This window comes from Perognathus longimembris, chromosome 23 (genome assembly GCF_023159225.1).
Source record: "Perognathus longimembris pacificus isolate PPM17 chromosome 23, ASM2315922v1, whole genome shotgun sequence".
NCBI lineage: Eukaryota > Metazoa > Chordata > Mammalia > Rodentia > Heteromyidae > Perognathus > Perognathus longimembris.
The window spans coordinates 27,799,812-27,827,458 of NC_063183.1; the positions used below are offsets into that span (position 1 = coordinate 27,799,812).

Genomic DNA, 27,647 nt, shown 5'->3' on the forward strand with positions numbered 1-27,647 from the left:
CCGCCCCACCGGAAGTGGCGGGGGGAGTGCACCTCCCTTTGGACGCCGGCGCGAATCTTCCGGAGGTGGGGCTTATTAGTTCCGGGTGGGAAGTTCAGCTCCCCATTTTAAGAGCGTCGGGGACGGAGGGAGGGGAGGGGTGGGGGGTGGAAAAACAGAGCGAGCGAGCGAGCGAGCGGTAGAGAGAGAAAGAGAGAGAGAGAGAGAGAGGGGGAGAGAGAGAAAGAGAAGGAGGGGAGAGCGAGTGGGAGAGGAGTTGGGAGCGACGCGGCTCCGCCGCCGCGGAGCATTGTGGGAGGAGGTTGTCTCCTATTTCTCCTCCCTCCCCACCCCCCGTCCACCCCTCCTGCTCGCCTCCTCTCCTCCCCTCCCCCTCCCAGCCAAGATGTCTGACATGGAGGATGATTTCATGTGCGACGACGAGGAGGACTACGACCTGGTGAGGCGCCGGGAGCGGAACTCGGGGGTCGGCGATGGTGTCTGGCGGTCGGGGCCGAGGCCGTGGCCGCTCGGGCTTCTTCTCGTCGAGCACGGGTCGCTTCCCCCTTCCCCCCTTCCGTGCAGTGACAGGACGGGTTTACCTCCTCCCCCTCCCCGCTCGGGGCCCGGGCCCGGCTTCTCCATCGTGGGGGGAGGGGAGGGCCCAGGAGGTATCGGGGAGGTCGGGGTAGGGGTACGGGGGTGAGGGGTGTCTCCGGCCTTGCCCTCCACGTCGGAGCGCGTCCTGGGGTTACACGGACGCCCCTGAACCTTCAGGTTGGGTCGGGTTCCCCTTCCCCCCCACCCACCCTCCGCCTTCTCCTCCCCCCCCCGCCCTTCCTTCCTCCTCCTCCTCCCCCCCTCCCCCCCCCCACCGCGCGAGCCGCCTCGAGGGCCGTGCAGGGGAGGGAGAGAGCTTTAGGCCCGGGCTGGCTTTCCTCTTTCACGGGGCCCAGTTAGTTTTGCTGTGCTTCCCCCCCACCCTCCCCTCTGATGATTAAGACTAAAAGCGGGTGTGAAATTCTGGGAGAAGTGTCTGAACATTGGAGTGGGTTGGGGGGGGGGACGGGGAAAAGAGAGGTGAAGTGGTGAATACTTGCTCTGCCTCCCACCCCCCTGCCCACCCCCACCCCCAGGCCTGACTGGGAAATGCTACCCTGTGCTTCTCCTGGAAACAGCTTTCCCTCAGCTGGTCGTGCAGGCTGGGTTTTGGTGGAAGCCAAAGGTGCAATGGAGAGTTGAGAGCAAAAAGAAAAAAAAAAAAAACAGCAAAGCTGAAGGGTTTGGGGGGGGGGGGGGGAGTAGTTGAACTACTTGTTTGGTTCTTTGAAGAGAAAAAGCTGGGAGGAGGATTTGTGTTTTGCTATTGTTGATGGGTTTTGGGGTGGGGTGGGGGTGGGGATCAAACCAAGGAGTTGTGTGCGTTTTGTTTGGGGAAGGGCTTTTTTTCTTCCTTGATTTGAGAAAGTGTTCATCGGTTTTGAAAGTTTAAGATATCAACGGCATAAAAGGAATATTTGGTTGATTGGTGATCTTTTCTTTTTTCCTCTTGAAGATTCGGGATTTGTGAATTAATTCACAGGTTTTAAAACAAATTTAGCCGTTGATCAGATACACACACACACACACACCACTGTGTGGGAAGTACAAAAAATTATCTTGACCCAGAAGTTAGCATCAGTTTTCTATTAATAGTATTTTGTTTGGTTCTTGCATATTATGGGATTCTACATTAGGATAAAATAGTGAAGTAAATGCCTTGGGAGGCCTGGCTCTTTTTTTTATTTAAAGAAATGTTGTCAAGATACTGTTTTGAGTTAGTGTATAACTTAGTATAGAGAAATAGTGGTTTCTGGTTTGTCTTAACTACTGGTCAAACACATGGGCTATTAGGACTATGATTAGCTTGAAGATGATAATTGAAAATGTAATGTAGAAATGGCAGTGGAAATGATATTGTACTCTTCATTTTTAGTTAAACATCATGCTAAACATGTAGTTTTAACTTTTTTCCAAAAAAATCGTAACAGCAGAAAAGATTTTGCACTACTACAAAATTAAGTGAAATCCTCTCCTTTTTTCTTTTTCAAACATTCTATTAAATAATTCTCCCCCTTACCTGACTCTCACATTTAGGATTCCTAATCATGTGTCAAATAATGGGAACTGTCACACTCCATCTAAGAGTTGAAAGTTTGGGTGACAAAAATGTTTTTAGTAATTTTTTTTCTTGGTAGTCAGTTTCCTTCAGTGTTTTTTTTTTTTTTTTAGAAAAGAATTAAGAGGGTAGGTAGTTGTCATTGCATGCTTCCATACTGCTAAAAGAATTTCTTATGCTGAGTACCAGTGGTTCACACCTATAATTATTGCTGGAGAAGGCTGAGATCTGGAAGATGTTTATTTGAAGCCAGCCTGGGCAGAAAACTCTTTGAGGCTCCATCCCTAAAATAACCAGCAAAATGCTGGGCTGTTGTGTGCACACACACGTGTGTGTGCGCATGTGTGTATGTGTGGTGTATGTCTATACTTTGTCTTGAACAAAGGTTTTTGCTGGGCTTTCTTGCTCATGGCTGGAACTCTACCACTGGAGCCACCCCTCTTGTTCAGCATTTTGCTGGCTAATTGGAGTTGGAGTCTCCTAGCTTTTTCCTTCCAGGTTGCTTCAGACCTCCATCCTCAGATCTTCTTGAGTAATTAGGATTATAGACATGAGCCAGTGATGCTTAGCAGGGCATACTTTTTCTACTGATACATAGATTGTATGACTGTACCCTATTCTATCTGACTCTCTGGTGATAAGAATTTGGCCTGTTTTCAGTCTTGACCTTTTCTTGTAGTTGCAACTATAGTTGAAAATTATATTGAGTCGGACTTGGTAATTAAAGTGGATCATGAGGCCGGGCAATACAGTTTTAGGTTAGAAACACCTGATACCAATAAAGTTACTTCTCTTGAGAATTCAAGAAATATGACTGCAATTCATGTCAATATTATTGGAATAATTTTCCTGCTTTAAACTACTGCTTCAAAGAAAAATGTAAGTTTAAGGAATTATCACGAAGTCTGTTGCATTGTCTAAGTGTACCTTCTGTAATGAAATTAAAAAGATTCAAAGATAGCTAAAATTAAATGATGAGAGACATCTCTAACGTGTTAATTAAAAAGATAAATTTAAGCAGTAAGTTATTTCATTTTGAGCATACGAACCAGCCTAAGTAATAAGATAAAGAAGCTTTTTTTCATGGTTACTTGAATTGGGGTTTGAGTAACTTCTGTAACTGTGAGTTACAAGTACAAAACAAAGTGAATTTATGATTGTACATTACATTCAAAAATATGGGGGAGAATGATAGAAAGTGATGACTGATCAAGAAGTACTGGTCACTTCGCTAGATGTGTTCATTTGCAGCCCCCTTACAACCTTTTGAAGTGAGAAAATAAAAATGAGTGCCTGGGCCTGCATGGGAATCAGAAGCTTCCTACAGGAAAGCCCCAAACTTGACTGAAAAGAAACTAAAGCGTTGAAAGTGAGTGATGGACCTAAATACAAGAGATCAATTCATGGGAGAGTCAGAACTGTAGCCCAGGTTTAATGACGTTCATGTCTCTCCTTGAGAAATTCCATTTGAAGACTGAACGCTCATAATAAGTAAGAGATCGTTTTGATTTATAACACAAATAACCAATTAAGACTCCTGTTTAGTACTTAAGGGTAACGGGGCATGGCTCTAGTGTGCCTCATATCTGATAAAACTGTCTAGCCATGGTCAAGTTCAAAAAAGCATTGTAAATAATGAGTCTTGTTGTCCTAAAACATACTTCTTAGGCCTGCATTGGCAAGTCAAGAGTTGATTTAAACTTAAAAGTAGGAAGGTTTTTTTCAGAGGGATAGTTGTTGAGGAATTCTTAGCAAAAAGTACAGATTATGCCAAAGCAGAAAATTTAAATTAAGTAGCACATCTGGAGGAATCAGAATAGATTTGGATAGTGTAGATGGCTGACAGATTGCTGTGGGTGGGAGATAGTAGGGCGTAAGTTACATAAATATCCTGCAACTATTACTGTACTTTAAGGTTTTAAAATCCCTTTTACAATGTCCAAGAGCTTGTCCAATTTACATATATTGCTGGAAGTTTTTGCTTTTGAAAGCAATCTTATATTGATTAAAATTTCAGTGTTTTTTTTATAGAAACTTTACATAAACTTATCAGTGGCTATCTCATTTGACATAAGTGAATTCAGTTTGTTAGTATTTATTCCATGTTTTTTTCTGTATTCCCTATTGGGATAATGGCACCTGTGTCACCAAGTCATTGGAAGTTATTATAGGTAATGTGTCTCTTTAATTTTGCATCCCTAGTATCACTTAAAATCTTGTATTTATAGTCCATTCCCTTCTACTACTTGATATCAAGCCTCTATTTTCATATCCAGACATGGGTTGCTTTGTCTGGATCATCATCATCATTATTATTGTTATTATTTCAGCTGTCCTTTCTTGTAACGACTCCTAATCTATTTTCTCTCCCTCCCTTCTTTTCTTTCTTCTTTTCTTTCTTTGCTGGTCCTGGGGCTTGAATTCAAGACCTATGCACTGTCCCACTTTGTGCTCAAGGCTAGCACTCTACCAATGAGCCACAACAGGACTTCTGAGTAGTTTATTGAAAATAAGAGTCTCAATGACTTTTCTTCCTGGGCTGGCTTCAAGCCACAATCTTCAGATCTCAGCCTCCTGAGTAGCTGGGATTACAGGTATGACCCACCAGTGCCTGGTCTACTCATACTTTTTATACCTGATTCATTTCTTTCCTTTAACTCTTTCCGCCACCCCCCCCCCGGGGGGGGAGGCTTGCTTGAACTCAGGGCCTGAGCACTGTTCCTGGCTTCTTTTTGCTCAAGGCTAGCACTCTACCACTTGAGCCACAGCACCACTTCTGGCTTTTACTGTATATGTGGTGCTGAGGAATTGAACCCAGGGCTTCACGTATACAAGGCAAGCACTCTTGCCACTAGGCTTTATTCCCTCCTTTAACTCTTGAGTAGTTGGTTGTTCCTTTTTTTTTTAGTTATCCTTGTACTTGGCATGTGTCTCTGTGTATTGCTTGTCATGTATTACAACACCACAGTACCTATTTCTATGACATTGCAGATCTATTTCTTAGATCCTGGGTGAGTTGAGGGAAAGAATTTAACTTGCATTTGTGTTCTCAATACTTAATTGCTGGGGCATATGTATTTACATAATGATGTTTGGGTGATGAACCACATAAAATTAGCAGGCATGTAAGACGCATCCCCTACATTTATGTGCATGGCTGTAGCCCCAGCTATGCTAGCTAGCTTTGTGCAAATATATTTTATGATGTTTATGCAATGAGGAAATTGTCTAATGACAGTTTTTTCATAATAATACTCATTATTAAGCACAACATGGCTATTACAGATGATGGAATGAGCATACATTAGTTTTGTAGAGTAGAATATCCTTGTGGCATTTCAACACATATATACATTTATGCCAATTGCACTCCCTTTATAACTCACCTTTCCCCCTTCCTAAAATGATTTCAACAGTTTTCAGTATTCTTTCCATACTTGAAAACAATCTACTTCAACTATAATTATCTTCATTCACCCTTCTTAGCCCATTCCCTCCCACTAATACCCACCACCACAGCAAGCCTGTTTTTGTACCCCCCCCAATTATGCTTTTTAAGTATAAAGAATAAAAGTATGATGGACACCTATGACTCATGCTTGTCAGAGGCTGAGATCTGATGATCAAGGTTGGAAACCAGCCCTGGAAGACAAATCTGAGAGACCTTTATTTCCAAATAACCAACAAAAAGATAGAATTGGAAGTGAGGCTCAAGTGGTAGAGTTCTAGACTTGAGTGAAAAATGAAAAAATAAGATTGTCTAAATGATATTTCTCAAGACTTTAAGAAATATCATCTGTTTAAAAAATTAGCGATGTCAGGTCCAGGTGCTGTGGCTCACACAATCCTAACTACTTGAGAGGCTGAGATTGGGAGAATACCAGTTTCAGGCCAGCCCAGGCAGACAAAGGTCATGAGACTCCCTCTCAATGGAGAGAAGCTAAAGCTAGCATGGTGCACCCACCTATCATTGCATCTGTACCCTGGAAGCCTACAGTAGGCAAATAGTAATTGTAATCCAGGCACATACTTGGACAAAAATTGAGATGCACTCTCAGAAATAATCAGTGCAAAAAAAAAAAAGAACTAAAGCATGGCTCAGCAGGAGGCCTTGAGTTCAAACCTTCACACCACTAAAAAAAGAAAGGGGTAAGACCACTGTAACAACTGAAGGGTAGTTGGCTGTTGTGTGCAACCTGAGATGATGATTCAACTCATTGAGCTTTAAGTTCTGTTCAATCCACATGAACATAGTTATGTCAGTTGGTACATCAGTTGTGGTAATTCTCGTGTATTTACACATTTAGCAGTAACATTACTTAATAGTTTAATGATAACTATGCAAAAATATTAAACATTGCCTACAATTAATTATATATCAGAACAAAAGAATACATTCACAAAATGTTGAGAACTGGATTGACTCTTGATGATGGTCACTGGTTTGTTTTGTTTGCCCCTTGTAGGTCTTGAGTCTCACATTTTCACATGGTTTATATGCTCAGAGCAGGTGCTCTGCCACTTGGGCTACACCTCCAGTGAGACTCTTGGCTTGTTAATTGGAGATAAGAGTCTCAGATTTGTCTGCCTGGGCTGGCTTCCAACCTCAATCCTCAGATCTCAGCCTCCTGAGAACCTAAGATTACAGGCATGACTTATCAGTGCCCTGCTTCTATGAGGTGGTTGGTTTTTGTTTTTGTTCTTTTCTTTCAAAAAATGTTTAATTTTTTAATTGTTACTATAGCTGGGCACTGGTGGCTCATGCCTGTAATCCTACCTACTAAGAAGACTGAGATCTGAGGATCATAGTTCGAAGCCAGCCCTGGGAAGGAAAGTGTCTGAGACTCTTATTTCCAATTAGCCACCAGAAAACCTGAAATGGCGCTGTGGCTCAAAGTGGCAGAGTACTAGACTTGAGCAAAACAGCTTAGGGACAGTGCCCAGGCCCTGAGTTCAAACTGTACAACAGACCAAATAAAAATGTTATTATAAGGGTGATGTACAGAGGACTATGCATTTCTTTTTTTTTTAACTCCACAATTTATTTTAAATGTAAGTGTTTAGAAATGTTCCAAGCTAATTAGACATATCAAAGAACTGACTTCCAAAAGAATAGAATGGGTTTTATAGCTATGATTGTTTATCCCAAGTCTTCCTTAGGGAAGGAAGAGGGCACAGAAGCTGAGGTCTGAACTATGTCTTAGTGGACCAGATGAGGAGATAGCAGTGGAAAGAGGTTGGCATAACATGTCCATGTAGGAAGGGGGGTCTTGCTACTTGTGCAATAAGGCCAGCATGGCTGCCACAAAGTGAACTAGGGGAGCACTTGATAGACAAGGCTAAACATTGGAGTTGGGCTATAGAGCAGTGGGAGGCCATTTGAAGGAGAGGACTAAGAGAATTTACATGTAAAGATAATTCTGGCTGGTTACTATGAGAAGATTGGAACTCAAAGCTTGAAAAGGAGACCTGAAAGGTAGTTTAGAGTTTGTGGACACCAGGCACCAATGGCTTACACCTGTAATCCTAGCTACTTGGGAGACTTGAGATCTGAGGATGGTTGTTCAAAGCCAGCCCAGTCAGGAAAGTCCCTGAGATTGTTATCTCTAACTAACCTGCCCGGACACCAGAAGTGGTGGGCTGTGGCTCAAAGTGGTTAGAGTGCCAGCCTTCAGCAAAAAAGCTTAGAGAGAGCTCTCAGGTCCTGAGTTCAAGCCCATGACCAAAAAAAAGAGTTTGGAGAGATCCAAGTTGCTTCACAGGGGAAGATGTAGCCACAGAGGAAGGAGAAAGGGTGGTTTGAGCTTTATTTTTATTTATTTTTTGGCCAGTCCTGGGCCTTGGGCTCAGGGCCTGAGCACTATCCCCTGGCTTCTTCCCGCTCAAAGCTAGCACTCTGCCACCTGAGCCACAGCGCCCCTTCTGGCTGTTTTCCATATATGTGGTGCTGGGGAATCGAACCGAGAGCTCCATGTGTAGGAGGCAAGCACTCTTGCCACTAGGCCATATTCCCAGCCCTTGAGCTTTATTTTAATGGAAGAATCTGTAAGGCTTTATTCCAACAGTAGAACTGCTCTTACTTCCTCAATCTCTCCCATTGTTTATGCAATTCTGGTGGGTACAGTCCTCTTTAATGTCTCCTGTTTCGTCTGGGAAGCAAATTTCCACTTACTTTTCACATTCCATCTTCAAACCCATCACTGTCAGGCTTCATTCAGTCAACTGAGCTACACAGTTGGTTTGTCTGTGAATTACCTTTTCAACGGTATCTACATTAACAGGCGTCTAAGTGAGTGAGTGATTATGAAGTATTCATACTTCAGAATTTGAGCATGGCCTTAAGTGTTCCCGGGGATTTTCCAGGGAATTTGAAGTCTTCAGTCTGTGAGACCCAGTGACACTCATGTCCTCACGTGAGGAAATAATTATCCTCCAGAGGGCGCACAACACAAAGCCAGTTTGGTTATTGAAAAGTTCATCTTGTTTTGGTGTGTTTTTGAGCTACAGTTGATATCTTTTTGTTTCTACACAGGAATATTCTGAAGATAGTAACTCGGAACCAAATGTGGATTTGGAAAATCAATACTATAATTCCAAAGCATTAAAAGAAGATGACCCCAAAGCCGCATTAAGCAGCTTCCAAAAGGTTTATATTTTTCCAATTGAATCTGTCTTGGGGGGGCTTTTTTCCTCAGATTTTATGATCTTTCACTTGAGCTATGCCTCCATTCTGGCATTTTTGAGGGTTAAATGGAGATGGGAGTTTTGAAGACTTTCCTTCCCAGACTGACTTTGAACCTCCATCCCCAGATCTCAACCTCCTGAGTTCCTAGGTTCCTAGGGTTCTAAGTGTAAGCCACCACTGCTTAACTTGTCTTAAAAGTTTTTTGATGTATTATATGAAATGAAGTCCAAAGTGATTTTTCTCAGAAATGGGTTTTGAATACATATTGATAATCTTGTAAAATGAGATTGCCTTAAATACCTCAAGCATATATTTAAAAGAGATTTGGAGCCAGCCACCAGTGGCTTATGCCTACGAAGGAGGCTGAGATTTTAGGATCACAGTTCAAAGCCAGCCCAAGCAGGAAAGCCCTGGAGATTCTTATCTCTAATTAAGCACCAAAAAAGCCAGAAGTGGATCTATGGCTCAAGTGCTATAGTGCTAGCCTTGAGCAAAAGCAGCTCAGGGACAGTGCCCAGGCTCTTGAGTTTAAGTCCCAAGACTGGCCAAAAAAAAAAAAAAAAAAAAGATGGCGAGGGGCTGGGAATATGGCCTGGTGGCAAGAGTGCTTGCCTTGTATACATGAAACCCTGGGTTCGATTCCTCAGCCCCACATATATAGAAAAGGCCAGAAGTGGAGCTGTGGCTCAAGTGGCATAGTGCTAGCCTTGAGCAAAAAGAAGCCGGGGCAGTGCTCAGGCCCTGAGTCCAAGGCCCAGGACTGGCAAAAAAAAAAAAAAAGCAGCAAAAACTGGGGCTTAATATGTGAATCATGGCTTGCATGGCTAAAAATAAAATAAAAGGGTACAGATTGTTTTTCCAGTGAAGCTTTCTGTGAAACTGAGTTGTCCTGGAAAAGCATATTGCAAGAGAGCCTGTATAATGGTCCATAGACATTATCACTCCATCTTACTCTTCGAGGGACAAATTACATAGATTCCTTGACTTCTGATACACTTGGGTTGTTCTTTTTTTTTAATTAAATTTTATTGATAAGGTGATGTACAGAGAGGGTATAGTTTCATAATAAGGTAGTGGGTACATTTCTTGTCATATTTGTTATACCCTCCTTCATTTTTCTTTCCCTTCCCCAGTTCAGATAAGCATATAAACCTTTGTTCTTAACAAAGGGTTTTGTTGGGGAAGAGGGAGTACTTCTGAGTCTGTGTAATCAAGAAACCATTGTTAGTCTTTTGATGAAAAAAAAATTAAAAATAAGCTCAGTTATCCACTAGTAAGTCTCAGGACTTGTCTTTTAATCCTTTTAGAAGTGATAGTGAGAAATGATGTGATTCTTAAGAAAATTGTTTTCATGAATATGATGAAAAGTTAATTCAAAACTATCACATTGAATGTCATAGTATTAGTATTTAGACTAAAAATTTCTTCCCTTCTTTAGGTTTTGGAACTTGAAGGTGAAAAAGGAGAATGGGGATTTAAAGCACTGAAACAAATGATTAAGATTAACTTCAAGTTGGTAAGATTCGTTTTAAGGGGAATGAAAACTAATAATGAGTATATTCTGTAGGTGAACATCTCATTACAACAAAAATGCCATTATATCTAACTTCTCTAATAGTTCTGTTGGTATGTGTCAGGTTTAAGTAGTCTGCTTCTCAAAAGTTTTGACCGCAGTAATATTACTCTTAAGATTCTGCATAGGATACAAAAGTTGTTTGTTAAGAAAGCTTATTCTAGACAATATGTTTGTGTCTATTCATTCTTGCCTGATCAACATACATTTATTTGGTGGGGGGGGGGGTGTTTGCATGCATATATATATCAAATTTTAAATTTAAGAACTAAAAAAATAAATATGGAAAACATTAAGATTAAAGCCAAATTCAAATTTTATGTGAAGGACCACATAATATTCTAGATAACATAAAATGATATAACCATGTAATTAAATTTTTAGATCTTTTTTAAAGAAAAAAAAAGAAAACTTATTCTCTAGGTGTGTACACAGTGTTTGGCTGCATTATTATAAAGTAGCTTTTTGATAACTCACTGCCTTGTATTTAAACCAAGCCCTATTCCTAAGATTCTATATATTACAAACCATTCCTGTCCAGTATCTAGGACCAAAAACTACAGTTATTTTGTTGTGTCTTACCCAACAAATAATTCATTGGCATATATCATCAGAATACACCCAGTATCTGACGAATATTTAGTGTTTCCACTGTGGTCCAAGCTAACATATATCGCCTTCTTTATTGTAGTAGCTTCTTACATGGCCTCCTTACTTCTGTCCTTGCTCTTCTACAGTCCAATCTCTATAGGTAGCAGAGTGATCCTTGTAAAACGTAATCAAAAGTAATTTGAGGGGCTAGAAATATGGCCTAGTGGTAAAGTGTTCGCCTCGTATACATGAAGCCCTGGGTTCGATTCCCCAGCACCACATATATAGAAAATGGCCAGAAGTGGCGCTGTGGCTCAAGAGCAAAAAGAAACCAGGGACAGTGCTCAGGCCCTGAGTCCAAGGCCCAGGACTGGCAAAAAAAAAAAGTAATTTGATACAAGTAAATAGTATATCATGTATTTATTCCTTACCTTAATAACTACATGTGTCCAGTTAGTCAAAGAAAAAAAGCATTTATACTTGTCAGTGCTTCATCTCCTGATTAAAAGAAGCTAACTCAATAAAAAGACTAATAGCAGTTGGAGATTATGGGGACTGGATCTAGGTTAGACTCCTAAATTGATTTACATAGTTACTTACATAAGTAAACTTCCCCCTAGATACTTAGTGCTGGACATTACACTAGTAGTCTTTTTATTTCTGACCTTTTATGATTCTTGGAATAATCCAGTAGTATATAAATACAAGGGATAACCATATGAACTGTATCTACTGTTGAGTAGGACCTTGGGTAGGAAGACTTCCTTCCTCCCTTCCTTCCTTCCAATCCTGGGACTTGAACTCCACCTGGGCACTGTACCTAAGCTTTTTTGCCCAAGGTTAGAGTTCTACCAATTGAGCCACAGCTTTTTGGTAGTTAATTGGAAATAAGAGTCAGGCTGACTTCGAATTACAATCCTCAGATCTCAGCCTCCTGAATAACTATAATTATAGGCATAAACAACCATTGCTTAGCTTTTTTTTTCTTCTTTCTTTCTCTTCATATTTTTGAGGCAGGGTCTCATGTAGTACAGGCTGGCCTCGAGTTCTGTTTTACCACCTCAGCTTCACAAAGGCTATAATTTAAATAGATGTGTTGTGCAATAAGGAAGAATGTCTGAATTTTGTAAATTACAAATGTGAGTTAGATTTGTTTCATAGGCTAAATTCCTAAATTTCGCTTGTATATCTGAGTAATTTCAAATTTAAGGTAAAATAGTATTCCTGTTATATATAAAAGCATTTATGAATTACATAAACCATATTTCAATTGGGTAGGTACTGTTATATACTATTTATTATTTAAATTATGTGTCTAACAATAGATTTTTCTTTCCTACAGACAAACTTTCCAGAAATGATGAATAGATATAAACAGCTATTGACCTATATTCGAAGTGCAGTCACAAGAAATTACTCTGAAAAATCCATTAATTCTATTCTTGATTATATCTCTACTTCTAAACAGGTTAGACGAATTTTTTTCCTATCAGTTGTTTTGTTTGGTTTTTTTTTCATTTGTAGTAAGGCTGTGTTCTTAAAAGAAGAAAAGCCCTAGAGGTTGTACTAACGCAATTATACTAGTTACTAAAAAATAGTTGTCAAAAATAGTATAAACTGTCTCTTGATTGTGTAATACTAGTTATGTAACATTAAAAGGTAATAACTGCACCTTGTCTCTTTAAATGTTTTCAGGTACTAAAATAGTTGGCAAAACAACCTTGATAGACTTATAGTACTTGTGTTAAGTGGTAGTGGTGGTGGTGGTGGTGGTAATTGAACCCAGGGCTTCTTGAATGTTAGGCATCCCTAACTGAGCTGCACCCCTATCTCTCATACTTCCTTGTAACAAATTCAGTCACCAATTTTGCTAGCTTTGGGAGATTTAAAACCTCAGGTCAGCTGGGCACCAATGGCTCACGCCTGTAATCCTAGCTACTTGGGAGGCTGAGATCTGAGAAGTGGGGTTTGAAGCCAGCCTGGGCAGCAAAAGCCATAAGACTCTTACCTCCAATTAACCATCAGAAAACCAGAAGTGATGCTGTGGCTCAGAGTGATAGATGGCTAGTTGAACCAAAGAACCTCAGGGACAGCACCCAGGCCCTGAGTTCAAGCCCTGTGACTGACAAAAACAGAAAACCGAAAAACTGAAGTCCTTCTACCTCCCAGTGCTAGGATTACAGATGTTCATGACAGCCTCCAGGTTAAATTGGTGTGTTTTGTCAGAACGTTAACCCTTAATTACATTAATCATTGAATTTAGTTATATATTGTAGAACTCTTCTTAAGTGGAAAAATATTTTCCAAGTCATACAGACAAATCGCATCAAAACTTTTTTTTATATAGTAAACTGTAAATGTTTTGCTAAGTGTTGGGGGATAGAAATTAAGTCACTTTAAAGCTTCTGTGAATAAGCCTTTTGAAACTAAGAATAGATAGGGATGGGTGGCACTCTGACTTACCCATCAGTAATTAGAAGTAAGTAGGTAACTTTTTTGTGAAAGTATCCAACTTTCCTGCACTGTTTGATCCTGCTAAGCAGAGACCTAGAGATCCAACTACTCAAAGGCAGAGCCAGCAGTAGTGAGAGGAAGATGAGCTAAGAAGCTTATAATCACGTTGCAGGGAATCACACCGAGATTGGTGAATTAGTATTGATTAACCACAGCCAAATTGTCCTAAACGTGTTTTTCCTGCCAGTTTCAAAGTTTACCAGTTACTTTAGACCTAAAGAATCCAGTTAAATGTCACATTTTAAGAAGAGAAGAATTTTGAGAGAAGGAACTTACTGTTTCTCTATCAGTTTGCTTAGTGTTTGCTATTAGTAGGTACCAGATAGGGTTTGGCAGATAAAATACACATGATTAGCTGTTGTCCAAATGCATCACGTACCTCTGTCAACATAGATGAGTTACTAACTGTGAAGCACATACCTTTACTATTAAAGCATTATAGCATAAATAGATCTTGGCACTTAGCTAATTTTTTAAATTTGGTCATTATTTTTGGACTTTAGAAGACATTTGATAAGATACAAATAATGTGTCCTATGTATATTAAAGTTCAAAGATGCACTTTTAGTTTGTTCAAATTAACTTTATTAACAGGTACAAATTTGCTGTTTACAATTATAGAATTCTGATTTTTTATGTCAGATGGATTTACTGCAGGAATTCTATGAAACAACACTGGAAGCTTTGAAAGATGCTAAGAATGATAGATTGTGGTTTAAAACAAACACAAAGGTAACAATTGCAATTACATTTTTTTGTTTTTGAAGAGTGGGTGGGTGTCCTTAGTAATCTTTCCTAGATAATAACACTTCTATTAAGTATTTTTATTTTAATGAGTTGCTTTTTTTTTTACAGCTTGGCAAATTATATTTAGAACGAGAAGAATATGGAAAGCTTCAAAAAATTTTACGACAGTTACATCAGTCCTGCCAGGTAGCATTGTTTTGTTTTTTTTTCTTAACATTTTTTAATGATAAAAAAATGTGACATAATTGTATTCAAAATATATTAGGGACATTTTTGTTTAGACATCCATCCCACAAGTACAATTTAGGAAATAGGTTCTAAACATACTAATTTGAGGCTGAAGGTATGGCCTATATAAGAATGCCTTTTCTCCAAAGAAACGAGCAAAAGTAAAAACGATGTTAATCTAATTTATGCATTTCTTCTTGTCAATACAAATTTCAGTTCTTATCATTTGTAGACTGAAGTACAGGCATCAATAAACAAACAGATTACTTGTAATTGGTATTTTGGTATTCACCTCAAGAATATAAGGCACAGGGCTGTGAGTATGGCTTAGCGGTGGTGTGCTCACCTCGTATGCATGAAGCCCTGAGTTCGATTTCCTCAGCACCAAATAAACAGAAAAGGCCAGAAGTGGCGCTGTGGCTCAAGTGGTAGAGTGCTAGCCTTGAGCAAGAAGCTAGGGACAGTGCTCAGGCCCTGAGTCCAAGCCCCAGGACTGGCCAAAAAAAGAATATAAGGCACAAATATTATACCATACAGAAATGTTCCTGCTGACAATCTATGAATCCTGAAGCACTGCTGTCTACTACACTAGACCTTCAGGATACTAGAAATGTTCTATGCCCCTGTTAATCCACTATGGTAGTGCTGGGTGCACATAGCTGTCAAGCATATGAACTGTAGCAACTGTGGCAGAGTGAGTTTTAATTTCAATTAATTTTATGAACGAGATGGTCAGGACTACACAATGCTAAATTTTTTACTGGCTCTCATTTTATACTTTGTTTTTTATCTTCATCAAATAGCATTACTGATGAAGATTTAAAAAAACATTATAAATAGCACTATCATATATAGTCATTTGGTGGAATTATGTTGAGACAAGTACATGATAACATGGATTTACTTTTTTTCTTAAAAATTGTTTTATTGTTATAGAGGTGATGTACAGACCTTTTTGTCATATCATACATTTCACTCTGAGTATGAATTTTTAGTGAATAAACCCAAATTTAAAGGTGTGCAACTCAATAGAACAGTATATTTTTGTTTATCTTGTGTAAGTGTTTGATATTTATGGACATCTTACTGTAGACTATGTAAGGTGAACTCAAAAGTCACCACCTTTGAGATTCCTTGAACAGTTGGAGATTGCAACTCTATCTTCCTTCGTATTTCCCCATAGGACACTCTGGAAGTACTTCTTAATTGACTAGGTGGACCTAAAGCAGTTTCATATAAACATCAAAACATTTATACATAACACACACACACACGCCACTTGTTTTTTTTTTTTGTTTGTTTGCAGTACTTCATCCTTGTTAGGCAAACACTTTACCAGTTAGGCTACTCACTTTGGCCACTTTTTTCTTGTTCAGTAACTAGGAAGTAAAGAAGATGTGAGAGTTTCATTTTGCCACTGCAAGTGGTATTTGGGGTGTACTAGTTCCCAAATAAAACGTGTAGTACTTGTTCATCATCAGTGGTTATAGCTGGAAGATTTCCTGACTAAGTCAACTAAATAAGGGTTGTTTGAATTCTATCTTACCTTAAGTATTTGTTTTCCTAGACTGATGATGGAGAAGATGACCTGAAAAAAGGTACACAGTTATTAGAAATATATGCTCTGGAAATTCAGATGTACACAGCACAGAAAAATAACAAAAAACTGAAAGCACTCTATGAACAGTCACTTCACATCAAGTCTGCCATCCCTCATCCGCTGATCATGGGAGTCATCAGAGGCAAGTTTGATTTGGAGAGAATGTGCTGTCATACAGGGCGCTATCAGTTATTGTGTGTGACTGACTGATTGGAAGTCTTTTTTTTCTTCCTATGCCAAAAATAAAGTGATGTAGCATTAAAGTCAATGAAATGATCTAACCTTTGGAAGAATTAGGGTGGGTTCTTGCCTTATGAAAGATAGGACTTCTGATAAATTACATTTTTTTGTACTGTCATTAACAGAAGTCCAGTCACAGTGGGTTCTGTTCTGTTGCAACTGAAGGTAGAGATTTGCAAATGGTTGTTTGGCTGATGTTTCATGAGGAATTCAATTGTATACCCTTGGGACTATTCAGGTTCTAGAATTAAAAGTCTGAAAGCCAATGAAATTGTTTGCATTTGATCTTCATAAAACTGAAAATGTTCTTTTACTCTCATGTTTTATTTTTAATAGAATGTGGGGGCAAAATGCACTTGAGAGAAGGGGAATTTGAAAAGGCACACACTGACTTTTTTGAAGCCTTCAAGAATTATGATGAATCAGGAAGTCCAAGACGAACTACTTGCTTAAAGTATCTGGTCCTCGCAAATATGCTTATGAAATCTGGAATAAATCCATTTGATTCACAGGAGGTGTGTGTAGTTTTGTTAATTTCTGCTACCAGCTATCTTTTGTAGGGGGAAAAATGGGATTCTTTTTGTACATGTACGTAATTAGTTTTTTTGTGTTTTGTTTTGTATTTCTTCTTTACTGTGTTTAGGCCAAGCCGTACAAAAATGATCCAGAAATTCTAGCAATGACGAATTTAGTAAGGTAAGATTTTATATTTCAGTTAAGGTAAATTTCTTTAAAGCAGTTAATAAGGAGAGAGGAAAAAAGAAACTTTAAAATTCAGTTCATGTTCAGTATTTGCTCTTCTTAAAATTTTTGCAAGACATTAAAATTCATGAAATTTTATCGTCTAGAACCATTTATTCTGTTTCTGTTAGTGATAAAATTTTGTAAGTTATCCGTTTGGTTTATTGGTTCAAGTCAGAAATCTTTAGTAAGAAAAAGCCAAATGTGCATATTTTTTTACTCATGTACTTTCTCAGAGGCAAGATGTGAAAATACCATTTAAAAGTGTTCTCTCTGTGTAGTTTTTGAGATGGAGCATAAGGAAGGAAGTAAAGAGTCAAACTGGGCATGAATATTTTTGTGGAGAAAGATGTGAATGAAAGGGTAGTTACCCCTAAGCAGTTACTCTTAAATATAATTTTTAAAGGTCAAACTAAGCAAAAGGCTTAGAAGGGCAGCCCTATTTCTGCAACAGAAATCAACAAGAGAGGGCTGGGAATATGGCCTAGTGGCAAGAGTGCTTGCCTCCTACACGTGAAGCTCTCCGTTCCCCAGCACCACATATATGGAAAAACGGCCAGAAGGGGCGCTGTGGCTCAGGTAGCAGAGTGCTAGCCTTGAACAAAAAGAAGCCAGGGAACAGTGCTCAGGCCCTGAGTCCAAGGCCCAGGACTGGCCAAAAAAAAAAATCAACAAGAGAAACCTTCCACTCAGCTAGGAATAAATGGTACTCTAGGCTTCTCTGAGCTTTGTGGAGAAGTGGAAGACGCCTCCTAAAGTTGCTTCAAGTCTTTCTTGTGGTTGTGTAGCTAAGTTTTCCAAAGCTGCAATGCTTTCATGAGGACAATCACACAGGGTCTTTTGCAGCTATATCTAGATAAATTGGCCTTTTACCATTAAAATAAATTCTGTAAATTATGTATAAGCTTTATATGCTGGGAGAAAATAGTTTCTTTCATGATATTAGTTCCTTTTTGAAATATCCTTATTTATTTTGTTTTTATTTGGCTACAGCTTCTACAAGTAACTAGGCTTGTTTTTAAGAAATGTTCATTTTAGCCAAGCACTGATGGCTGACACCTATAATCCTAATTACTTAGGAAACGGAGATCTGAGGATTGAGGTTCAAAGATAGCCCAAGCAGAAAGTCTGTGAGACTCTTATCTCCAATAAACCACTCTAACAACAACAAAACAGAACTGGAACTGTGGCTCAAGTGGTAGAGGGCTAGCCTCAGGGACAACACCCAGGCTTTGAATTCAAGCCCTAGGACTGGCACACACACACAAAAAAAAGAAACCTTAATTTTAGCCATAAGAAGTAAGGATTTTTAAGGGAACTGGGAATGTTTGGAGGATTTAGAACCCTAAATTGCCATGTTACAACATCAGTTTTTTTTCCATTTGCCTCTTTAATCTACTTTAATACACATTTATTGAAATCAGGTTGATTTTAGTTATGAAAGGGCACTTTTCCATCTTAATTTCAGGCAGTTTATCTTCCACCTGGCCACATTAACTGAATTGATCTGGTTGGAAATTAACTTCAGAATGATTTTTAAGCCAGATGAGGTGGCTCACACCTATAATCCCAGATACTTGGAAGACAGATATTGGAAGGATCACAGTTTGAGGCCAGCCTGGGCAAAAAGCTCATGAGACCCCCATCTCAACCAATAGAAGCTGGGCATGGACCTAGCTACCTGTCATCCTAGTTACAAAGAAAGTATAAATGGGATCTTGGCTCAGGCATAAAGATGAGACTGCATTCTAAAAATGCCTAAAGGCAAAAACTACCTGGGACGTGGTTCAAGTGGTAGAGGAACCTGGCAAGCAGGTTAAAAAACCCCAAAACGGGGCTGGGGATATAGCCTAGTGGCAAGAGTGCCTGCCTCGGATACACGAGGCCCTAGGTTCGATTCTCCAGCACCACATATACAGAAAACGGCCAGAAGCGGCGCTGTGGCTCAAGTGGCAGAGTGCTAGCCTTGAGCGGGAAGAAGCCAGGGATGGTGCTCAGGCCCTGAGTCAAAGGCCCAGGAATGGCCAAAAAAAAAAACCCCAAAACCCTTTTTAAACATTCTGTGTAACTTGAAACTACTTTACAACAGTACATTGCTAAAGAGCAATATTAAGAAAAATTTATCCCTAGATATTATCATTTTATAAAAATTGCATTGGTTACATGCATTAACATGGATTGAAGAGCTCATTTATCAACCAACTCTTTGAAAAGTTGTGATAACTACATTTATATTTTATATCTCTCTGCCCTAGCAAAATTTCTGTCAGTGAACTCAGAAACTTAAAAGTTATAAAATGTGTACCCTAACTAGTGGCCCACGGTAGTCCTCCATTTTGTGTAAGATTAATGAAAGGAGGAAAAAAAAGAACAAGAGCAAGTAACGAGAAACTATCTCACATTTACAATATATGTATGCAAATATAAGATAACATATGTGCAAATGTTTTCAGTACTTGAATATATCCTCCTTAGTAGATTACAGTAATGTGTTTGGAGTAGGTAAGAAAGTAATGCTTCCTAATTTTATCTTCCTAGTCAGTTGCCAGCAGACTAGAGGAAACTAATTCCTGTTGGAGCACTTGAATCACCTGTCCCTAACACGAAGTTACATTGCGACCCAACAGATGGAAGCACAGCAGAGGCGTGCAGAATGTTGAGGATATGTCTTACATATAAAGCAGACAGTGGTGCCATATCCAGAAGGTTGGCTTCTTCCTTCTCAGCACCCTTAGCAGTCCCCTAGTGCCTTACAGAATTACTGTGAGAGGAGACGCCAGATCCCCAGAGCCAATGCGCGCACAGTTCAGCCTTTGGCCCGCTGCAGCAGGGGTCCACTGCTCTCGGTGTGCACTCATTCGTTATCCACCACTGGTGTTGCACCTAGGGTCTCTGCTCTATAGCCAGAGAGTTTGGACAATCAAAATGTTTCTTTTGAAAAGTTTTGACAATTGCTGGTAGCTTTCTAGAAGATAAAACTGAGGAATAATCTTTAGAGAGGATATATTTTTTCTATTTAAAGATAACACCAAACTCCTTCATAGAGTAGTAGTAGTAGTAGTGGTTTCTTACATTTAAGAGTGATTAGGAATCAAAGGAATAATTTAACTTGAAAACAACATCATTGAATAGTTACTAAATGTTGCATTGTCAACTTTTAACAGAACTAATATATTTTTTAATTTTTTTTACAATAGCTGTATATAAATATAGTCCATAACTCAGAAGGAGATGTATTTATTCTTTTTGAAAAAAAATTAAAGTATTAAAAAGGAAATTGAGTGAGGGGTGGGAGTGCTAGAGATTTGAATCTCTAGGGCCTTGTGCATGCTAAGCATATGCTACCATTGAGTGCATCTCCTACCTGGAAGCTGGCTGGTTTTGGTTTTTAAGCACAAGAGTGTGTGTGTGTGTGTGTGTGTGTGTGTGTGTGTGTGTGTGTGTGTGTGTGTGTTCCTGATTTCGATGGTTTAAGTAACAATTTAGACTCTTAAGTATAAAAATTGAGAAAGGCTCTAGATTATGATTTAACGTAAGAATTCATATTTGACAAAATTTACTTTTTTTCCTTATTAGTGCCTATCAGAATAATGACATCACTGAATTTGAAAAGATTCTGAAAACAAATCATAGCAACATCATGGATGACCCTTTCATAAGAGAACACATTGAAGGTATGCTTCTTCTGATAACTGGAATTCTGTTTCTGTTAATGCAAACAACAGAAATGCCTCGAAATGCTGTTATGGTATACAAAGCTGCTTTAAAAAACTCAATAGCCAATTTCATTTTAGTTATAGTCAAGTTCTTCGATGATTTTTTTGTTAGAGGTGGTCTTTTATACTTTATCTTTCTCATTCTAAATTAGGTATTATTGCAAGTTAGTTTTCCGTAAATTAGAAGTTATTTTTAAAATGATTTGTCAAAAAGCTTTCAGAATATTCTGCTATCAATAACTAATGGTTAGGTGTGTTAACTACACAAAAAGCAAGGTCACATTGCAGGTCTTCATGCTTGTAACTGAATGAGATTTTTAATAACTTATACTTAATTGCCAGACAAAAACCATCTCTTCATTTTGAGGCCACGTGTAGCTTGAGTGCAATCACCCTATTATGTAGCTCTTTGGAGATTTTTAATTTATTTTTATTTTATTTATTTATTTTTTTTGTTTTTGGCCAGTCTTGGGCTGTGAACTCAGAGCCTGAGCACTGTTCCTGTCTTCTTTTTGCTCAAGGCTAACATTCTGCCACTTGAGCCACAGCGCAGCTTGTGGCCGTTTTCTATATATGTAGTACTGAGGAATTGAACCTAGGGCTTCCTGTATATGAGGCAAGCTCTCTTGCCACTAGGCCATATTCCCAGCCCCTCTTTGGGGATTATTTATTTATTTATTTATGTTTTGGCCAGTCCTGGGCTTGGACTCAGGGCCTGAGCACTGTCCCTGGCTTCTTCCCGCTCAAGGCTAGCACTCTACCACTTGAGCCACAGTGCCACTTCTGGCCATTTTCTATATATGTGGTGCTGGGGAATTGAACCCAGGGCCTCATGTATACGAGACAAGCACTCTTGCCACTAGGCCATATCCCCAGCCCCTCTTTGGAAATTTTTAAATGACCTTTTGGAACTGTTCATTTAAAGTTCCAGGTGCATCAGAAAATTTTGAAGAATAGTTCAGAAGTAACGCCTGTTGTTTCCTTCAATTGTCACATTGTTTTAATGACTAAATTATTTAGGTTTATTCTTACTCTAAAAATGGTTATAAACCTTCATAATGTCACTTGGTAGGCCAGAAGTGAGTAGGCTAAGAACAGGTATAACATAACTTTGTTTTGAAGGAACCTAGTTGTCGTTTCTTAAAACAAGTAGAGCTAGCAGTGTGGCTCAAGTAGTAGAGTGCCTGCCTCAAAGCATAAGACCCTGAGTTCAAACCCCAGTGTAATCAAAATAAGAAAAATAACAATAGAGAAAAATTTTAAGCCAACCACTAGTGGCTCACACTTATAATCCCAGCTCTTTGGGGAATAAAGATTGGGAGAACCCAAATTCTAGGCTAGCTCATGCAAAAAATGAGCGAGACCCTATCCTAACTTACAGCTAGGTGTGGAACATACCCCTGCTATCTATCTCAAGCACATGGGAAATGTAAATAAATAGGAAGATCCAGATCAGCCTGGGCATAAATTCAAGACCTTTTCCCAAAAATAACTAATGCAAAAAGGAAAAAAAAAAATGCCAAGGGCATGACTGTGAAGGGATAGAGTACCTGCTTGCTTATTACCAAGCAAGCCTCTCTCCCAAGGCCGTAAGTTCAGACCCAGTACTGCAAAAAGAGAATTCTTTAACGAGTCTGGAATGGTAGTTTACTTTGTAGGTGTAGACAAATGTAGAAACATTATCCATGAACTTCAGTTTTAAATTTTTAAAGTATGTGAAGAAATTAGGGAATTTAAAAAAATGTATGAAATGTATTTGGCTGACATAGGGCAGGGAACTTGGCTTCTGCAGAGACCCTGTTAAGGGTATGATGGGCCATGGAATCACATTGAGAAGGATGGAGGACGTTGTAGTGGAGTTTACATAAGCAGAACGTGGGTGGGACAAGCGTTGTGGGAGAGGAAGTAGTCATACCGTGTATTCATTGGACCCAGGTATTTAGATCTAAAAACTTGTGAGGCTTCAAAAAGCACAAAGATACATTTTGAGAAGACCTACTATATTCTAAATTAATAAGGCTTAGAAGTACGTGATTCATGAAGATTTACAAGCAATTATATACAAATATATTTTTGTCTTTCAGAACTTTTGCGAAACATCAGAACACAAGTGCTCATAAAATTAATTAAGCCTTACACGAGAATACATATTCCCTTTATTTCTAAGGTACTTGTATTCATGGGTTCTAATGATGTTTATTATTTATACTTATAAATGTACTCTATTCCTTTTCCAAAGAGTGACTCTGAATTGGAGGTGTTATATCTATTTTTCAATTTAGTGTAATTTATCTGTTTTGTTATTAGTGTGGGTATAAATTGAGTTAGAGGAAAAGGTCTTTTAACTTTATATCCAAAAAAGATCAAATTGCTGCATTTCTAAAGTTCTCTCTAGCCTCAGCTATAACAGTAGTGGCTAAAAGATATCATAGATGAAGACTCACCTAAACCACTATAAAATTGAAGGAAGAATATGTTTCAAAGCTGGGAGCCGGGTACTGGTGGCTCACGCCTGTTTGTAATCCTAGCTACTCAGGAGGCTGAGATCTGAAGATCTTGGTTCAAAGCCAGCCTGGTCAGGAAAGTCTGTGAGACTCTTTTATCTCCAATAAATTATTTAGAAAAAGCTGGAAGTGCTGCTATGACTCAAGTGGTAGAATACTAACTAACCTTGAGCATTAAAGAGGCTCAGGGAGAGCACCCAGGCCCTGAGTTCAAGTCCCAAAACAGGCCAAAAAAAGGAAAAGGCGGGGGGGGGGGGGGGAAAGGACGAAGAAGCTGTGTCCCAGTGGCTTACAGGCCTGAAGATCATGGTTCCAAGCCAGCCTGGGCAGGAAAGTCCATGAGACTCCAACTAACTACCAAAAAAGCCAGAAGTGGATCTATGGCTCACGTGGTAGAGCACCAGCCTTGGGCTTTCAAATCCCAGGACTGGTACCAAAAAAAAAAAAATGCTTTTTCAAAAAAATACAGAATTAAGATTCTGGTTGTAGGTCATCAGTTGAATACTTACCTAGCATAGCACGTGCAAGTTCCTGAGTTTGATCCTTATCATCAGATCTTTACCAGATCTATATTTTAGAGGATATATTGAAAAATAACTCTATACCTAGGAGTTAGCTCCATAGGCAAGCACATGCCTAGCATGTCTGAGGTACAGGTTCACCAGTATGGGGGGAGGAGTGGAAGTCAAATCTGAAAATAGAAAAAATGAATTTAAAATCAGAATGATTGTATAAGATGTTGACGTCTTTTAAAATGTTAATGAATCTTTTCTTTAGGAGTTGAACATAGATGTAGCTGACGTGGAAAGCTTGCTGGTGCAGTGCATATTGGATAAGTGAGTACTCTAGAACTTCTTAAATCGCAGGATGTTTAGGACCATACCTCTTGAATAAGGATGACAGAGGTAGCAGTTGAATTGTTGATTTTTCTGTACCTATATTTTCTATTAGAAGAGATATTTGTATGTATGGATTTTTGTTGTTGTTTTGTTTTTGTTTTTGTTGTTCATGGAGCTTGTACTCAAGGCCTAGGCATTGCCCCTAAGCTTTTTTGCTCAAGGCTAGCACTCTACCACTTGAGCCACAGCTCCACTTTGGGATTTCTGGTAGTGAATTGGAAATAGACACTCATGGACTTTCCTGCCCAGGCTGGCTTTGACCTTCAGTCCACAGATTTCCCCTGAGTAGCTAGGATTATAGATGTAAGTCACCAGTGCTCGGCTTTGTGTGGACATTTTTGATTAGTTGATACCTTGAACATAGGATCTCATAAAGTTCCATGTCTTTTCAGAACGAGTTTTCATTTCATATGTGACCTATATACAGTGACATAATTATCAATGAATAGTAATTTTATGTTTTTAAGCCTAGAGAGTATATAGTACGAAACAGGAAATTATTTTTTTCCTTAAAAGTGGTACGTTACTGAAAGTTTCACTGATACCATTTGCCCTTGATTAAGCAGATAAGTATATCCAAAGATCCTTTTAGTATAACTGGTGAGAGGGAGGTGAAGCCTGCTTTCCTGCTAGTTTGAAGAAGCTAGTAAATGCTCTGACTCACTCTAAGTTCACTCATTTAACGTAGGCAGCAGGTTTTTCTTCTGCATTTACTGATAATGTGAATATTTTGTGAAACGTTCAGGAGTCATGCTTTGTGCAAATGTATCTATTTATTTCTAGCACTATTCATGGCCGAATTGATCAAGTCAACCAACTCCTTGAACTGGATCATCAGAAGAGAGGTGGTGCACGGTATACTGCACTAGATAAATGGACCAACCAACTAAATTCCCTCAACCAGGCTGTAGTCAGTAAACTGGCCTAACAGAGAACAAGCTTTTACAGACGTGCTTAAGACAACAGTGCAGAGATGTAATCCTTAAGAGAACTGGGAAAGGCAAAACTACTGTCGGTTGATGTGTCCTGAAAATTGTTGGAGTTATGGCAGAAGTGCTTTTTTGATCAACTGGTTTGTGTTTTGCTGCTGCATTTATCCCAAGAAAAACAGCTTTAATCTCCAGAAGAAAACCAAAATACCATGGGATTTATGCTGTACTGACATCTTGCCCTAAACACACAACATCATAGTAATTTGTCCTGGGCAACATGACCAGAGAGAAGATGTTTGTCATGATTTTAAGTACACTGACACGCTACTGTTGGTTAAATTTAAACATGTTTTACCTGCAGAAATTCTCTCACAAATAACCTGCAATAACTTGAAATGCATACCCTTTTGAACACTTCCTTTTCTCATGTATAAATGAAAATGTTTGCTGCATTTTGCAAAATGTCAATTCTCCAAAAAATGTGTCCGTATATTTCTGTACCTGCAGTGTAGTAAAGGTTTAGATGAAACCCCATAATTACAGTGGCATACTGTCACTTAGGTTTCAAGCAGCAAAATAAACAGTGCAGCTCAGAAATTGTAGTTTGGTTCTTGATGTGTTTTTATTACTTTTGGGGTTGTTTGTTTTGTGTTTTTAGTACCTTAGAAATTTGAAATTTTATCTTCAGTTAATGATACAAAGTCTGGAAGCAAATAAGCTGGTTATTTGCTTTCACGTTTGTTTGTTTTCTTAAGTAGTCTTTATTGGTAAAGAGAACTACTTCCTAACAAAATGCTTGCATAGTACTTATTTTGACAGTAATGCTTTAAAGGAATAAAATTCTTTTTTTAAAGAATGATATTCCTTTTAGAAAGAATAGATTTTAACTATCAGAATGTCACTTTAAGCAAATATGCCAGAACATAGACAGCTAATGAATGTTACCCTATGTAGCGACTGTGCTGGAAGGTTGTTTTCTAATGCCGGCAACCTACCATTGCTCAGAGCCTCTTGGGTTTGCTCTTTTAGAACTGCATTCAAAGTTAATTTAAATCACAGGCTATTAGTTTTATGATTAAACATTATTTCACGAAACAAACACAAAAACCTATTGCCCAGCTTGATGGTTACCATTATTTGGCACAAAATGGTAGTTTTCAGAAATGAAGCCTAACTTTCAAATAATGTAGAAAGTATACACCTGGCTTTGAAAGCAATCCCAAAAGGGTTTTAAAGGATTTGGTTACTAATATTGCAGTGGTCTTCCAAGGTGACTACCTTTAAAGGAACTCAACTCATTTGAATGTATTGAGTTTGAGATGTATTTTTTTTTAACGTTCACATTATTTTGTAGTGTCAAAAAGGAAGAACTGAGATGAACATAATTCTTTGGTTTCCCTATTGCTTGTTATGTCAGAAGTTGAGTGGCAGTTCGAAAGAAAGACTGTTGTAACACAAGAGTGACCACCAAGAGCTTTGAGCACTAAATCAGATTTTATAAACATCGGAAGGAGCATGGACTATTCAGGCATGCCTATTCAGTTTTGTCAAATTTTACGAAAATATGTGATATATATTTATACTAAAACTATATAATCCTTAGATTTAGGAGAGCAGTTAATGTCTTTAGCAGATTAAAAACAGTATTAAATTCAGGTATAAGTTGGAAATTGTAGAAAACGGAAAGAAAACGCAAGACAAAATGTCAATGGTAGGGAATAAAAAGTTTAAGCTATTATAAAATTATGTGTATTTTCTTCTCTTTTGCATAAATCATGTGTGAAAAGTGTGCTAATTTTTTTTTACAGGAGTGATATTAGGATTATTTTTCAATATAATTTGGACACCCTTTGTTACCCAAATAAAAATGCCAAGTTTCTATGCCTGTATTCAAGTATGTATGCATGTGATAACCTTGGAAAGGTAAAAGCCCTACTTAACTTTGAGTTGACAGGATTAGAATGGGAAGGATTTGAATGGTGGGATTTAACTCCTGTCCTCCAGCTCTTCAAATATCCATTTCTCCAGTAGTACCTTTGCTGCCTGCAGTTAGTGGATCCTCTGTGTTCTGGAACTCATGTGCTTTTTACTCAGTCTGGGCCAAGAGTATATGATATCTAAAGTTATAATTCTCACTAGTGTAACTACATAAGTAACACAGGCTTGATTTGCTATAATACTTATCAGACACAAGGCTTGTTTTTTTCTGGTGACTTGTATGCCATTTTAGTTCTAGAACACAGGGGTTTTTGTTTTTCTTAAGCATTTTTCTGGAGTGTTTTCTTTTTTGCATCAAGTTTTGTGTCAGATTCAAATCTTAATGCTTACCAAAAACATAAGTGAAGCTTAAAAACAAAACTAGTCAGCAAATTCCTAGATGCTTATCCATTGATTAAATGTTTCTATTGTGAAAACCTATGTTGAGTACTTGATGTCATACTATGATGTGTTTATCTTTTATTTTTTATCTCACAGCCTGGCTCAAGTTTATTTCACAGTAGTCTTTGGCTGCCACAAATACATGCTGTTGCCTCTGAGTA

General features: G+C 38.6%; 2 protein-coding genes across 3 annotated transcripts in view; one reads left to right on the forward strand and one right to left on the reverse strand.

Moving 5' to 3' along the window:
- The window catches only part of Galk2 (galactokinase 2), an 85,377-nt gene extending 84,739 nt beyond the window's left edge, over positions 1-638 (reverse strand). Inside the window, exon 1 of the mRNA XM_048332804.1 lies at positions 437-638. Within this exon, the coding sequence (XP_048188761.1) occupies positions 437-624 (188 nt within the window). The 5' untranslated portion in view covers positions 625-638. The remainder of the gene's footprint in view (positions 1-436) is intronic.
- On the forward strand, positions 196-25,709 carry Cops2 (COP9 signalosome subunit 2). 2 transcript variants are annotated; one of them, XM_048332809.1, is made up of 13 exons: positions 196-439; positions 8,670-8,783; positions 10,261-10,338; positions 12,329-12,454; positions 14,122-14,232; positions 14,356-14,433; positions 16,043-16,217; positions 16,652-16,830; positions 16,959-17,011; positions 20,633-20,730; positions 22,857-22,939; positions 24,054-24,112; positions 24,959-25,709. In XM_048332809.1, the coding sequence occupies exons 1-13, from the start codon at positions 386-388 to the stop codon at positions 25,101-25,103; spliced, it is 1,353 nt and encodes a 450-aa protein (XP_048188766.1). In that variant the 5' UTR covers positions 196-385; the 3' UTR covers positions 25,104-25,709. The 2 variants fall into 2 exon arrangements, with proteins under 2 accessions (XP_048188766.1, XP_048188767.1); XM_048332810.1 differs by having other exon boundaries at positions 197-439; positions 14,143-14,232.
- Positions 25,710-27,647: the final 1,938 nt, after the last annotated feature.

Bases quoted from the DNA above. Each gene is read 5' to 3' on its own strand.
- Cops2 (XM_048332809.1), top strand. From the start codon at position 386: ATGTCTGACATGGAGGATGATTTCATGTGCGACGACGAGGAGGACTAC. The intron at 12,455-14,121 runs GTTAGACGAATT...TTACAATTATAG, and splicing joins ATATCTCTACTTCTAAACAG to AATTCTGATTTTTTATGTCA. The intron at 24,113-24,958 runs GTGAGTACTCTA...ATTTATTTCTAG, and splicing joins GTGCAGTGCATATTGGATAA to CACTATTCATGGCCGAATTG.